The following is a 15,538-nucleotide window of genomic DNA, read 5'->3' on the forward strand; positions in this document are numbered from 1 at the left end:
CCCCCGATTTTTTTTCTCCCATCATGCATTTTCAAGTAATCTAGCAAAGGTTAGACTCACAGAGCTGTCACCTTGAGTTTTTAATCTATCATTCCAGGCGCATCTGCCTGGAAAGCATCTGTCCTCTCGTGCTCCTGTGTTACAGTAACGTTTCCACGTTCCTGCTAAAGGATTTGGAACAAAACCAAGTTTAAAACTTATGAATTCCCCAGGAAAGAAATAATTCTCCAGACTGCTCTGTGCTTAGTAACGAGGTCAGACCTGAAGTATTTTGAAGACTCAAACAGCAAAATAATAACAGAATGCAGAGCAAGTGGGATTGAAAGGCAGTGGAGGAGTTAAACTAGGGCCAAGATCCTTTCTGTCCGATACTCTGAATATTCTTTTACTCAAATACAAAAACACTGAAAGATGGCAGTAGGACAAACACTGACATGCAAAGAGAGATTTCCTTCCCCTTCTCTCTCAAGGAATGTTTCAGGAGTTTCAGCCCAGGCCTTGACAGCAGCTCAGCCATCAGCTCCAGCCTCCTGCCTTCAGAAGACACATTACCATCTTAGGGAATGCCCCAGAGTTCAAACATCCTCCTTCTTCCCCAGGCAGAGATACCCATTTTACCCCCAGAGAACCCCAGCTCACCCTCACCTTGAAGCCCTTATATTTTGCTCCTTTGTGTCTGAGGAATACTGTCCTGTCTGGCATAAATACTAAACCAAGGCATGACCTTATCTATAAAACTGGCGACTGTGTCTGCCAAGTTAAATAAAAAGTGTTTCTTCTCAAGGAATAAAAGCTAAAGAACACTGACCAATACAGAATCAGATCTTTACCATTCTAACAGAGGGTTTGCCCAGGCGAGTGAGACATAGATTTGTTCGCAAAGTTTCTACTGCTTGCTTCTAAGCCATTCACCTGCAGTGGCCAGCAGGTCGCTCCAATCCATCCCCCCAGTTGGGTGCTGCTGGTGAGAGAACTATTTTTGCAGCTATCAAACTGAAGTCTGCCAGTTAATGCTGACAACAGCCATCAGAAGGGGAAACTGCAGGCACTTCAATGCCCTGAATAAAGAGCACATTCAGAAGCCTCCTCCTTCTTGCTGTCCTGGGGGAAGACTGCTTATTCTGCTTCTCCCTGCTCCCCAAACACACAAAGAATGGGCAATTATTCGTGTACAGCAAGTGTGCAGAACTGCAGCTTGGCATCTGTGTGGGGAGGGCAGTGTGCGGGGCACAGTATTTAGAACCACTATTTACAGAATAGTCTTTTTGTACTGACAAGAAGAGCTCGTGCTGTAGGGCTGGTATAACCACCACAAGGTGCAGTTCTGACACCTCCTAGAAGTCTGGCTGGGTAACTTTGGGAATATCTCTTCAGTGCTAAGCCAGCCTTGCTCTAATTTATGTCCAAATGTATTACAAGACTAAGAATTTTCAAATCAAAAATACAAGATCATGAGATTATCTCTGAGGTCCCTCCCTGAACACAAATGAGATGCTGCTGCCATTTTCTGATTGAAAGAGCTGATTATTTTTGGCATTCATTTCAGTACCGTGCTATGAAGGAGCCCATTGTGGCCCCATATTAGGGCTGTAACATCATAAATGAATAAAACATCCTGGCCTTATTGCTGACACCAGCAACAGCTGCTCTCTGTAAAGAGACAGAGCATCTATTGAAAGGCAAGGACTAAGTGTGACAGGCTAAGCCAAGGTCCCTTCTAAACCTCTAATGCCAGTGTGAGAGAAAAAGAGAAGGGTGATTTGCAGGTATCACTAGAAAAGCACTTCAGGTGATCACAGCTACACAAAACACCCCTGGTACCTAACCAGAAGCACAGACTTGCTTCATGAAAGATTTTGCCCATTAGCAGCAGAAAAATGAAGCATGCTAAGAGAGAAAGTTTTTAATTTTGGAAAAAACCCTGTTTCTAGCACTGAAATGCATCAAGAGAGTGTGTTTTTCACAAGTGAAAGACATGAACTCCTTTTTTTATATGCACTTTCTCTAGCTGGCATCGAGTCAAAGGCAGAAGGATATGACTTCCTCTAGTGTTTTTCCCTTGAGATCTCACGGTACAAGCTAGTAGGAGTCATGTCCAAAACAAAATGTAGCAGAGCTGTGGAGCCCCTGAGTTTCCAAAAGATGCTAAAAATGTACAAGGATTCAAGGGAGAAAGAGGGAACACACTCAGAAGAGAAAGCCACCACAGGGTAACATCTAGAAGAGGAAATTAATTAATTAATAATTATAGGAAGCTCCATAGCCAAGCAGTGCATGGGCTTGTCCTTTCCTTACCTCCTCCCTCCCCGTGTTCCTGCTTTTTGGAGTTTGATGAACAGGCTCTTGGGCTGAGCCAGTGCAGCTGCTATTAGAGGGTTTTTTGGCAGTTCCTCTGGCCTTCCCAGATTTCTTGTTTCCAATTCTCCTTCAATTCTCATCCATGTTATTCAGGGGGTATTCCTCCTGAGACACTTCAGGTGAATATACATGGGGATATCTGCATATGAGAGCTATTCCTTCCTCTCAGCTTAGGGCTGTAATAATTTCACTGTGAGGAAAACAAAGACCTAAAACCTTTCAGTTCAGTTGTTTGATCGCTCTGCAGTTTCAGTGAGTTATTACAAAGCAGCACATGGAACAGGAATAACAAACACTGTTTTTAAAACTCCCAAATAGACTATCTGCAAGATATACAAGCTTACAAAATATTTAAGCCTGCATTACTTGCTACATCCAGGTGGTTTTCAAAAAGGAGCATCAGCATTGCAAAAGAATTAGAACTCAGCATCCAGAATGTCTAAGATATAGGGGTGGTTTTTTTGACATTTATTATTCCATATCTGACTAGAGAACTATGAAAGATGAATAAACATATTAATTTGCATGTGTACATTCTTTCTGTAACCAACACACCAAACAAGCTCAATCTATTCTGACAATACTGGATTGCCAAGACAAGTATCACTGCTTGGTCCAAAATTTATCAATAGTAAAACCTCCCCTTGATAAAAACCAGCTGGAGAGCATTGTTCACTAAAAAACCAGCAACATTTCTATTACAAACAACTCATAGATAAAGTAATATTTAAGGCCAGTTTTTACCTTTAATTTCTAACCAAATATTTTCCTGAACCCAGTGTGTGTCCTGAGCTAAGCCTTCCTGCTCCTGGAACAAGGAAACACTCTATTTTTGATCCCTAATAACCAGTCACTGAAATAAAACCACTATTATTTAGGATCCAGATTATGTCTCATTTTCCCACAACTGACTCACTCACTTGATTATCAGATTAATTTGGTGAAGTTTGCATCAACAGGAACAGCTCAGTGATGTCATACCCAAGTGAACTCCCTTCTAACGTTGAATCAACTTACCTGCACAAAGGAGTTGTGCACCACAACCAGGCCCTTTAGACCCAAAAGGACCCCCTCTCTCTGCTCATCTGTGTTTTATTAGCTGAAATTAGTATTGCAAAATGCAAATAAGTAACACAAACACAATTTTGGTCAAGGTTTAACCTATTTGTATCAGGAAAGCAGATCAGCACTACAGAAGTGAGTATGAGATGCAATAAACCAGCCTTTCAGACACAACACACAGAAAGCCATTCTCGTCCTTGATAACGATTAAATTACTTTTATTCCCATTTAAAATATACAACTTTGAAAAATTATGCAATGTACATTCAAATGAATTGCATTCCCAGGTGTCCTGATAGCCAGCAATTCTATTGCTGGCCAGTGCAACACAATGATCCGTCAACACTGTTTATTTATGGTCACGGGAGAAAAACCTGCATAAATAAATATTTCCATCTGATATTGCAGCTTTACCTTAAGCACTTACATTTAGAAGTCAAGTTCCTGTAGGCCTCTTTCTCCGAGTACTGCTTCTCGTTCCTAAAGGAGAAAACGAACTCCACAAAGATCCCAAGAAGGGGGAAAAAAAAAAAAAGTCTAAGTCAGCTAATTTAGAAATAGCATTCAAGACACAAGAGTCAGAAATAACCATTGGAGCCGTTATTCCCATCCAAAAGCAGTTTGGGAAAGCTCTTTAACACCACCTGGACTCCTAATGGCCTTTAAGAAGTAATTTCAAAGCTTTAGGAAGGTTGATACAAGTAGTATCTTTAGCACAGCAATGTCGTTGCAGATGTTTCTGGGAGCATGGCAAGGAGATACAGTCCACAGACCCCTGAGAGAGCACCACCACTGGGAAACCCTCATGGGATCCTTTAGGAAAGGCCACACCAAGGGGTTGGAGGCCCTGACAGTGAGTGCTGCCCTCGGGAACATGGCCCTGCACAAGCTCCTGCTGCTGCCAGCGCTCCAAAGGCTCTCAACAGTTTGGTACCATACCCTAACTCAGCAGAGAGAAATCAACACGGGTCTTTTAAAGTTGATAGTTTTTTATTTACAGATTTATTGGCAAAAGGTGGCAAGAAAGTTTAAAATATTTTAAACAGAGGGCACCATATTGTACTGTCTGATCTATCAGTCGACAATCTTCAGTATCCAGCTGATCAAGTAAAGCTAATCACCACGGAAAGAAGCATCATCTGCATCAGCTCCATTAGAGTGTCCTGCCTAAAAAACCACTTCAGGCAGTTTCTAAATCAACACAATCACTAATAAAAATGCAATTTCTGTGAAGGACGAATACTTGGATTTTTATACTGTACCTGGTGTCAAATTGCCCACTTGCACACTGGCAAAGCACTTAACACTTCTTACTTTTAGCTGAAAGTTCTAACCTCACTGTCTGCAAAGTCAGCTGTTGAGTAATTCTGACCTACTCTGAAAGTTTTACTGTGAGCATAGTCAAGACTGGAGTAGATAAGACTGAAGGAAAACATTCCTGGGATACCACATGCCCATCATATTCAGCTGCATACCCATAAACATCTTGTTTAAGAATTCTATTCAAAAAGGAGAAAAAAATGTAGTCAGTTTTCACTTTGTCACATAGATTTAATTCCTCGCTGGAGCTTTTTAGTTCATTCTTCTAAATCAAGAGTGTTTAGTTCTTCTTCTAGTTCATCCAAGTCCTCTCCAGTAAACAGATTTTCATCAACTGGAACAGCATCAATTACTCCATTTTCCAATTCCCCATCTCCATCATTGTCTTCCTCTAAATCATTTTGCTCGCTGCTGTTTATATCACCACCAGAAGCTTCACTTAATTTATTATCTGAAAATAAACACAATTCTTAGGCATTTCACTATTACAGGTTTCCTAATCACCAGTTCGAATTCACAATCCTACTAAACTTGCTTTCAAGTTTCGAGACTGTATAGAAGTTGAAATTTGAAATGCATTTATATTTGAAATTCATGCAGACCTACATGGGTTAAATTGCACGTGTCTGACTAACATGCAGGTCTGGATAATCAATTATGAAAACAGGTTAAAAAAAACCCAAAAAACCCCAAAAAACTCCAACCCCCACCTCCTCAAACTGCTATTTTCATAACTGGGTCAAGCAATGAGCTGCTCCTACACAGTGCACTTGAAAGACTCTTGCTCTTACAGATCATTCTCTCTCAGATGCATTCCACAAGTGCACCAAGTTCAGGACTTTCCTCTAAGAAGTTACAAGCTAAATAGAAAAAAACTCAAATAAAAGCTTGGATCTCTCTTATATTGTTCATTCTATGATTTACAAAAAGGTGAAGTTAGAACAAGCCCCTTAGAGAGGTACTAGAAGCAGCCATAAACACTACCTTTAAATTAAACTTGAATTTAAGAAAGTAAGTACATATAAGCCTTTCCTGTAGTAACTACATGACATGTACCACTAACAGAACTGAATTACTGGGGCCATCTACCTTTTGGCAGTCTCCCAAGTAACACCCCTGTGTTAGTGATGCCCCAGGGCAGAGCTTACCATCCTTTTCTACCAAAGTGTAGGTGCTGAACCGCTCAGGACTAGCCACTGTAATCCCAGTCTCCTCCACTGCCTTGGGGACATACAGGTTCAAATCCACATCATTTATGCACACAGGGTCTTCCATCTGAAAAAATAAACCAGGGTGCTCTGTATGAATTGCTTTTCCACAAAATCCTCACTTCTGCACAACTGCAACACCCTTTTCCACCTTCAACGTTCTGATCAAATCTGCTCTGTGGCCTTATTAAATTAAGAACCAAGCTTATTAATTGCACTGAAAGAGTTATCAAATGAAAAGCTTTCAAATTTGAATGCTACTGAAACGTTACTTGATTTAATCCTGTTCTTTACCTCATCATCATCTCCTGCTCCCTGAACATAATGGGTGTCATCTGCTTCTTCATCATCTGCATCAACCAGCTCTGGCCGGAACTCAAACACTTCACGTCCACTAATCTGTTCGCAGGAAAAGAAACCTTCAGTTATCACTTCAAGGAATTTATACCGCTTAAAAAAAACCCTAACAAACCACAAAAAAAGCAAGGAAAAGAAAAGAACACAACCCCCCACCAATCAATTCCAGGCCAGCTACCTTTTACAAAACTGTATTTACTCCCTCTTCTTACATTAAGAAATGGACTGTATAACTTACCACCAATGCTTTGCCAGCTTTGAAATCTGCTTTCCTCCTCTCCATATCTTGCTCAGCCTTATCAATTTTTTCTTGTCTTTTTCTTCTCTTCCAGGCAATAAAACACTCTAGAGTAATTTTGGTAACATTTGGTCCTAAGGCTGCACGCTGTCAAGGCAAGAGACTGATTATGCTAGAAACTCTTTCCAAAAGGCTACAACAAATTTAAATGTAATTACACTTGCCCAGAAAGTAATAGAAAGCATTTCTTTCTGATTCTTTGTTGACTCTTAGCACTGTCAAATCTGCACCATCATCTTACCCTTTGACTCAACATGTAATTTTCCAGTTAGTGAGACACAAAAGTTGACAGGGAAAGTGAAGGAGGACACAAAGTAACAATAACAGCTCGGTTCTTGTCACAACGACACTGCCAAGCAAGGGGGGGCAGAAATAAGCAGAGCAGCAACACCTTCAGAAGGCCTTGTTCTCTTGGTGTTGCTTCCCCACTGGAGAGTTATGGGAGAACTCAGGAGACCAGGCTGGGGATGTGAAAGGCCCCAGAAGCCTTTGTTGGTAATAGATAAATGAGAAATAGCAGTAAGAAACAGAAGCCTCCTAAAAAAAGCACAAGCAACAGCTGCACATGCTGCTATAGTTAGTTCTATTCACTAGGTAATGGTTTCTAAACAGCTCATACAGCTGTAACAACATCTTAATTAATTAGAAATTAGCAGGTTCTTTCCATCTGCCTCCTCAGAGCAGAACAACGGTAAAAACAACTTCCCCCAAAAGGTACCTGTCTGACAACTTTACCTCTTTTTCTATTAGGTCTTCTAAGGAGATTTCATCTTGCTTTTCCTCCTTCTTTTTGTCCTTTTTTAACACAAAGCCTGGGGGCAGGGCGTGGCGATACATGCAGTTGTCTCCTCCGCCGGGACAGACCCAAAACCAGCCATATTTGTTGTTTTCAATGGCATCAAGGAAATATTTGCAGACCTGGATAAAAACAACGGTGGTTAGCCCTGCGTTCTCTTTTCATCCCCACGTTTTCCACCACAGAAGTTCAGGAATTCAAAAGTCAGCTGTGCTCAAAACAGAAGGAACAGGTGAAATGCGTTGTTATTAAAAAAGTAAATGAAGTGCAACTGATTATTAGAATTATTAAAATAAAGACAGACCACCTACTATTTGGGTTTTGGGTTTTTTCTTTTCCGCCTCACCATGCTTCTTGTTCACCACTTCTTCCAGCTTCTTCTCATCCCAGTTGTCCATTGTATCTAGAAAAAGACAACAGATGGTTTCACAAAAACTCCACAAATACTGAACACTGCTGTCAAGCTGCTTTTTTGCCTAGTAACAGTTTTAGCATGCAATTCTTCTATTTTAGCTACCTTATACAACAGAAAATAAATGCAGGCTCTTCGAGTTTGCAAATTCCCCAATGCCACCCATAAGACAATTTCTCCAAAAGCCTTAGAAATTTTATGTTTTTAAATGCACAGAATGTGTTTCAGTAAAGACTGAGTAATATGTCATTCCATCTGTACAGGACTCAGCGTGCACAGGGGAAAAGAAGGAAAAAAACAAAGGTAAGGTTGGAGGGCAACATCCAGAAGGTCAGATCTTATAACCTGAGGATCAAAACAGGTAAAGAAACTCCAGTAGATCATTACATATTCTGCTTTTGCTCTTAGAAGGAAACAGCAACTACCAGAAAGATCAAATGCTGTACAACTTGCTGCTTGCACAGCATAACCCATTACACATCATTCAGCATCACCAGGTTACACTTCTTCTGAAGAAGAAGGTCTAAAGAACATCTGTGGACACGCTTGGAAAAGGCAGTTTGCAGTGCTGTTCACAACTTGGAATAGTGTGGGATGGGCTGCCTTAGGCTCTTCAGTATCATAACCTCAACACAGAAGACCTTTAAGGTTAAAATTCCAGTTTCAGAAGCAGAATAGCTGGGCAGCAATTTTCTAAAAGCGCTCTACCTTTCTCAAGGTCTTCATCTCTGGCATCAATGTAGACACTCCGTTTCTCACACTTCCTTTCCAGAGACAAATCATGAGAAAACTTGCACTTGTCCCCTTTAGTGCACTGGCCTTGCTTGAAGAAAGCACACACTACAGATTTGGGGTCAGCACCTGAGGGGAGAAAGGTTTTATATTTTAATACTATTTTTTAACAACAGCTGTATATAAGAAATCCTGAGAACAATACCCAGGATTTATAGGGAATGAAAATGCCTTTTTAAAATAACATGAATCTATATGTCTTCTTAAAATAACATGTCATACTTGCTCTTATTGCATGATATTTGCATTATGTATCAAAGCTGGCACTTGACTATTTAAAGAAATATGGACAGCAGTGTGCCTGAGCAAATTATTCATTTACATAATTCAACACATCAGAGATCACTGGGCAACTTCTTCCCTATTCTTGCCAAACACACAATAAAGCACCTTCTGAATGTTACCAAGAAAACAGTAGGAAAAATTGTAACAATTTAACCTGCACCCCTTCAGACCACTTTCTTCAGTAATAGAAATAAGATGGCTGTTCACAGTCCCCAAAATAAACAACTTTTATAACAGAATAAACAATTCAATCAATCTAATTACAGTTTAAGTAAAAATCATGCCACTAAGGAATTATTTGAGCATTAGAAGGCCATCAGGAAAAGCAATGAAAGAAGGTAGAATGCATTTATTTAGACATGACTAAATGAGAAATATTTGACTTGCAATACAAGTTTTCTGTGAAGGCAACAGTTACCTTATGTTTCTTACACTGTCTGCATGTTCACACTCCCCTGAGCAGACAGGCTGCATTAAACACCAGCACACACACACAGAGTCATGCCACACCCCCAGAAACATCCCACTGATGAACCAGAAACACCAAAGCATCTTCAGCTGCCCACTCAATATCAACTGGTGGTTTTGGAGGGTTATTCTACCTCAAGTAGCTAAATGAATAAGAATATAAATGTAGAAAAATCAGTCATACCTTTGCTAATTTTCTGTGCAGCAACCACAGGCTTGAAAAGCTCATTTAATTCTTGCAATTCCTTTTTCTTGTCTTCTTTTTTTAATTTCTTCTCACTTTCTGTTTGAGCAGCCTAGAACAACCCCGAATTTGAAGTTACAAATGTAAAATCAGAATGCCATGACTCACTTCACAAGGACTGCACATTAAAATAGCCAATCAAGTTTATGGATAAGGAAAAAAACCTGACTGTGCCTCATCCTTTTTGGATAAGCCAGAGAAGGCCTGTATCCGTGCCAGAGTGGGCTGAAAGCAGAGGGAAGAGGACATGGGAGAAACATTTGCTAGATCAGGTATGAAAGGAGGCTGTAGCAAGGTGGGGGGTGGTCTCTTTTCCGAGGTAACAAGTGACAGGGGGAGAGAAAACAGCCTCAAGTTGCACCAGAGAATGTTTAGATTGGTTATGGGGAAAATTCCTTCACTGAAAGGGTGGTCAAGCATTGGAAGAGGGTGGCCAGGGAAGTGGTGGTCATCACCCCTGACAGCATTCAAATATATGTGGACATGGTTTAGTGATAACACAGCAGTGTTCACATCAATCTCAGAGCTCTTCTCCACCCTTCACGGCTCTGTGATTGTTTGACTCTGATCCTCATGGGAAGCTGGTGGGACTAACACCACTGTATGAGTATGGGGGGTACTTTTTTCTGAAAGACAGTGTAATATTAAAAAAAGGAGCTTTGTTCTTGGGGTGCATTTCTCAAAAAATATACCAAATTGTTTTAGAAGGGAATTAGCAGCTTGGCCAGTTTTCACACTGAAGGTTCACAAATGCTACTCTATATAACATGGAGACCCACGTGTGTCAACTCCAGAGAGTAATACCTCAGAATGCTTTTGTTTCACCCCAAGGTTCTAAAGACATGAAGATGAAGCTTGTCTTAAAAAAGAAATAAACCAACAAAACCAAACAAAACACCCCAAAAGCCAAAGAAACTAAAATACAAACAAAAGAACAAAAAAACAAACAAAAACCCCCCAAACAAACAAACAAAACCACCACCAAACACCAACACCAAAACTCTGACAGCATTTTCATTTCAGGACACAAGGAAAATTGCTTTAAAATGCTTTCTTTCTCACGCACAACATAAGTGGAAGCTATTTTATAAGGTAAGAAAGGTATAATAGGGTTTAAAAATTTGGTTCTGCCATCCATCAGTCAACAGCTATCAGCATTTAGGAGATAAATGATTTTAGGCTGGCTCATTTACACACTGGTATTCCCACACGTGCCACAGATCCAGGGATTTCGTGGATGAGTTTCAGAAGAACTGCTTGAACACCACCAGTGTTTTTCAAGTGACATCAAGGAATCTCTTCCACTACAAGAAATTATGAGATCTCATGACCTGAACATCAGCTTTACTTTTCAAATTGCACCTGCCATCTGTCAGTTCATCCTTATGTTGCTCAAGGAATGCATCATGACATCATGAATGTAGCTAGCACAATGTAATTATTTTGCAGGCTTATTCACAGAGCAGAAAGCTCTGTAAATAATTAACCACCAGCCTCCCCAGCACTATGAGAATGAGAGACCTGCATCGTTTCCATTATAATTATTTCCAATAAATCCATGTTTGCTTATTAAGTATAACCTAACCATTGTACCTCATTTTATTTAATCCTACAGAAGAGCAAAGTAGCAGACAGTGGCTCAAAATTTCAGTTTCTCAGACTAAACAGCTCAGCAAATAGATTCAGTCTTGTTTCCATGTAAAATTGCTATAAATACCTCAGTGAGTAGAAGCACAAGCACATACAAGCCTATACTTTTTTTTATCTTCTCCTAATTCCATTTTTGGTAACAAATTTTTTTTTTTTTTTATAATTGCTCACTATTTCTCAGATAAGGTGGGAATTAAAGTGAAAAAAGAGAAAGAAGGTACAACTGTACTCTGCTGACAGGTGGTATCCACTGTTTAATTTCAGGTATACCTTAAATTTAATTCCATTACTATCAGAATACTACATAGGCAAAACCCCTCACCCTTCTTAGCTGAGTTTGGTTGGGGTGCATTTGTTTCCCCTTTTTTTATAAACAAAAACTAAAACAAAGCCCCAAAACAAACCCTCCCACTCTGTACCATCTTGACACAGGTACAGAATTCTCAGCTAAACTTGTTATTAGGACAGCAATAAAAAATGTGAGTTAGTGAGATCTGTGCCAGTCACAACAACACGAGGCAAGGAACAGCTCAACTTTTTTCCACCTCAGTACAGGACCATCTGTATGTACAGTGGAAGACGATCTGACTACACAGAAGGAAATACTGGACAATAAATGCTTACCTGGCGTGGATTTTGCTGACCAAACTTTACCTGGTGAGTCACAGCCTTGATGAACTTCTGCTGCTTTGCACCTTTTTTATTCTTCAGGCCAAATGTTTTGTCCTAAAACAAGAGATAAACACAGCCACGTGGATTACAAAGCAAAACCAAAGCCAACAACAAAAAACCCCACCCTTGCTGCTCCTTTCAAGTTTTCAGTGAAACACAGATCGTTTCCTCCAGCAACACAAGCAATCTAAGAAACACCTGCATTAAAAAACCAACTGTGCCTTGGATTTGATACCAAGTTTGGGTTTTTTCCCTTCCAGAAAAAAGGAGCAGATGTTTATCCAGTGTTATCACTGGATGAACTTCAGTTCAAACATACTTTTGGAAGCCCTGACAACCCAAAAATCTAGGATAAAATAATTACAGAATAGACAGCTCTAAGTTTCTAGAGTCACCCTGCTTTCACTTAGAGCATATCCCCTATCAACACCAGCTGGTCTTCTGTTACTTTGTGCCAATCTGAGAAGTCAAAATAATCCTTTGGGAAAGAAAATCCATCATTCACACACTTCATTTCCACTGCAAACGCCACAGGGAGGATATAATCCCTCTGTATTTAAATTATACAGTTAAGTTGTTGTTAACAATCAGGGCAAGCTTCTCCTCTTTCAGCTGCACGTCTTTGTAATGAGCAGAATTTTCCTGTGAAGCTGGATTCAGCAGTTGGATTCAGCAAGAACCCCAGTAAATCCAAAGCCAGGAGAACACAGGACCACCTGCTCTCACCTCGTATTTCCCAAGAGCACAGGAACAACATCCTGCAGCCTCAGATGTAAAAGAACGCTCACACTGTGCAGATGTTCTGCCCTAACAGCTGAGCAGCTACAGTCTTTCATGCCAGTAAATTCAGGCAAATATATAATTGTCTATAACTGCCTTGCTTGTGCCCTCAACATAAATTCTTCCGTTGTTAGCATAAGATTTGTGTGTGACTGTCCTAATAACCAAGACACACAGACACCCCTCCTGCAGTCCTTTAAAAAAAAATCCTGGTCACACGGGTCAAATCGTGACGAGAAGCCGCAAAACAAACCACACCCGTGTTTTCAAACTGAGTGAGGAATCGTAGGGTTGTGAGGGCTGGAAAGACCCTCTGGAGAGCGCCTGGTCCAGCCCGAAAGGTCACAAAGCTACACCTGGGCGAGCCGGGCTCGGGGCACACAGGAGCACACAGGAGCACCCAGGGCAGCGCCCCGGCACGCCGAGCGCCTGGTTGTGCGGCCATCCCGGGGCCGCTCCAGCCGCGGGAGCCGCCGGCAGCGGCAGGGCCGGGCCGGGCCCGGGGCCTTCCTCACCTCGATGATCTTCTCCTTCTTCTTCTGGTCCGCCTTCTTGCTGCCCCCCGCCGGCTGCTGCTGCTTCTTGGGGGGCATGGCGGGGCGGGGAGGCCGGGAAAGGGCCGGGAGCAGCTCGGGAATGGGCCGGGAATGGCTCTGGAAGAGGCCGGGAACGGGCCGGGCCGGGCCGCGCCGGGGAGGCGCAAAGGGAGCCGCGGGGCACGCCGGGAAGGCGCACGGGCAGTGACGTCACTGCGGAGCGCTTCAGTCCTGCACCGATGGATGCAGTTTCATCCTTTGTGAATTAATTAAAGTTTTTCACCGGGTTTAACCAGTTTCTGGTACAATCTGCGCCCAAAAAATATTTTAATAACGAGGCGTGTTTTTAAAATTATCTCACGGACCAGAGGTATAAACCAGATTGTTTACTCCGTCACAAACTGTGATTCCACAGCAGCCAGGCTGTAATGTTTGCATCTCGTGTGAAATATATTTCATTTGTGGCGTAATTCGTCGTTATCTTCCAACTCTAGAGAAAAATTATTCCCGCGTTGTTGCTTCCTCTCGTTGTGATCTGAAAAAAAAAATAGTGGAAATGAGGATTATCATAAATAAATCACAGGATTAAAATATTAATCCACCTAAGCCTAAAGTGCAGTATTTTATTTCTAGGAACTTATACAACTGGGTTTTAATCTGCATCCAGCATTACATTTAGAACCCGCTGAGGCTAGAATTATGAATAAATACAAGTTAGAAATATCTACAATATTTCATTTTAAAAATCCCAAGTAACCTTAGAGATATGAAGCTTAGCATAACTCAAGCTTCTTGAGTTTTTTCCACTTTCTTTGCCGTACCTCAACAATTATTCTAGTTCTAATGAATATGAATCCCTTTATAAATGACAAGTGAATAATTAACTTCAAGGTGTTTATGGGTCGAGTCTAAGAGCCTGCTGTGCTTTACCAACATTGTGTTTCACTATGGTACAGGTGCATCTACTACAATTAAAAAAAATAAGCCTGGTTTAATACACTGTACTGTTCTTCCCCTACAAATAAAAATCTAGCCATGTATTTATTCTAAGTGAGAAAATTTAGCTACTACAAATCTACAGTGCTGGGCTTGTTGATCTTAAGCATCTTTCCCAACCTAAATTGTTCTATGGAACTCAGTAAAGGTTCAAACCTGTTAGAAAAAGCCTGACAAAGATAACATGACAGCGTTTCTCCTCCTTTCAAGAGACACTCTCTAATACAGCCTTAATAAAAAAAAAAAAAAAAAAAAAAAAAAAAAAAAAAAAAAAAAAAAAAAAAGAGTACAGTGACCACCTCAAACCTTTCCCCAAGCTGCCCCAGCTTCCAGGGGAAGCATTATAAGGTAAAACCTGCCTTAACTGGTTAAGTCAGCTGGAGACATTCTGGCTGATGGTGGGAGCCACCTGCATAACATTATGGATAAATTCATGCTCCGAGGGAAGGGCAGGGTATATAAAATTGTTCTTGGAACAGCAGTAAATGGTCTGAGAAAATGAGTATGGGGGGGGGGGACTTTCTGCACTTTTATTTATGGATAATCTCTTCTTACTTATGGGGAAGTCTAAGGAAATGTTGGAATGAACTTACCCAGTCTATGCTGAGGAGCTCAGGATGTACCAGGTACCAACACATCTGTGTTACTGTGGGAACAATGGGTTGTTCTCCTGGGAATGTACAGGTGACAGCCCGTTGCTATGGAAGCAGTAAGTGACTGGAATGTTTGGGGTGACAGCCCATTGCTGACCACTTGTGCTAGGCACTCCCCAAAGCAGCCTCGTGGCTGAGTGTGGAGGGAGCCCTGGGGAGGCTCTCCAGGCATAAAGTGATCTTGGTGGGATCTCTTGCCTTGGAGAAACCCCTCCTGGAGACAGAGCTGTGGTGGTGGGTGAGTTACTTGCACCCTGTGACCAAACTGGGATTCCAAACTATTAACTTTCTGGATTTCAATCTGTTCACCCTTAAAATGTTGAAGGCTGTTACAGGAACAGCCAGAAGGTGTCATAATTGCCCCACATTCCAAGGATGTGTCACAGAAAATGGTGTTGCTGGTATAGTTTAACTTTCATCATTTACAGAGCAATCACAGGGGCTCACATGCTGCAAGTCACATTCCTGGAAAGTCATATGGCCAGAATGTTGATCCAGTGTCAGTGGTGTTTGGCTTAGAAGCTCTTTGTAGGACTGCCCTTTCTAAACTGTTGGATATAATGAACACTGACAACATAAGTTGAAAATTCTGCTCTTTAAAGGTTAAAATAGTATTTTTTAAATGTTCAGAAAGTCTAAATACTTCATGAT

General features: G+C 41.2%; 1 protein-coding gene across 2 annotated transcripts; it reads right to left on the bottom strand.

The window, feature by feature from the left end:
- Positions 1–4,946: 4,946 nt before the first annotated feature.
- On the bottom strand, positions 4,947–13,347 carry ZC3H15 (zinc finger CCCH-type containing 15). 2 transcript variants are annotated; one of them, XM_027887842.1, is made up of 11 exons: positions 13,218–13,347; positions 11,875–11,976; positions 9,541–9,652; positions 8,520–8,672; positions 7,711–7,802; positions 7,339–7,521; positions 6,544–6,690; positions 6,243–6,347; positions 5,889–6,015; positions 5,504–5,600; positions 5,093–5,209 (listed from the first exon to the last, which is right to left on the bottom strand). In XM_027887842.1, the coding sequence occupies exons 1-10, from the start codon at positions 13,293–13,295 to the stop codon at positions 5,545–5,547; spliced, it is 1,155 nt and encodes a 384-aa protein (XP_027743643.1). In that variant the 5' UTR covers positions 13,296–13,347; the 3' UTR covers positions 5,093–5,209; positions 5,504–5,544. The 2 variants fall into 2 exon arrangements, with proteins under 2 accessions (XP_027743642.1, XP_027743643.1); XM_027887841.1 differs by lacking the exon at positions 5,504–5,600 and having other exon boundaries at positions 4,947–5,191; positions 13,218–13,343.
- Between the last annotated feature and the right edge of the window lie 2,191 nt (positions 13,348–15,538).

This window comes from Empidonax traillii, unplaced genomic scaffold, assembly GCF_003031625.1.
Source record: "Empidonax traillii isolate 1590-97213 ecotype Southwest subspecies unplaced genomic scaffold, ASM303162v1 scaffold223:size1722714, whole genome shotgun sequence".
NCBI lineage: Eukaryota > Metazoa > Chordata > Aves > Passeriformes > Tyrannidae > Empidonax > Empidonax traillii.

Excerpts from the sequence above, each read along its gene's own strand:
- ZC3H15 (XM_027887841.1), bottom strand. The coding sequence starts at position 13,295 with ATGCCCCCCAAGAAGCAGCAGCAGCCGGCGGGGGGCAGCAAGAAGGCG. Across the intron at positions 11,977-13,217 it reads AGAAGGAGAAGATCATCGAG|GACAAAACATTTGGCCTGAA; the intron begins GTGAGGAAGGCC and ends CTCTTGTTTTAG. Across the intron at positions 7,522-7,710 it reads AAAAACCCAAAACCCAAATA|GTCTGCAAATATTTCCTTGA; the intron begins GTAGGTGGTCTG and ends GTTTTTATCCAG.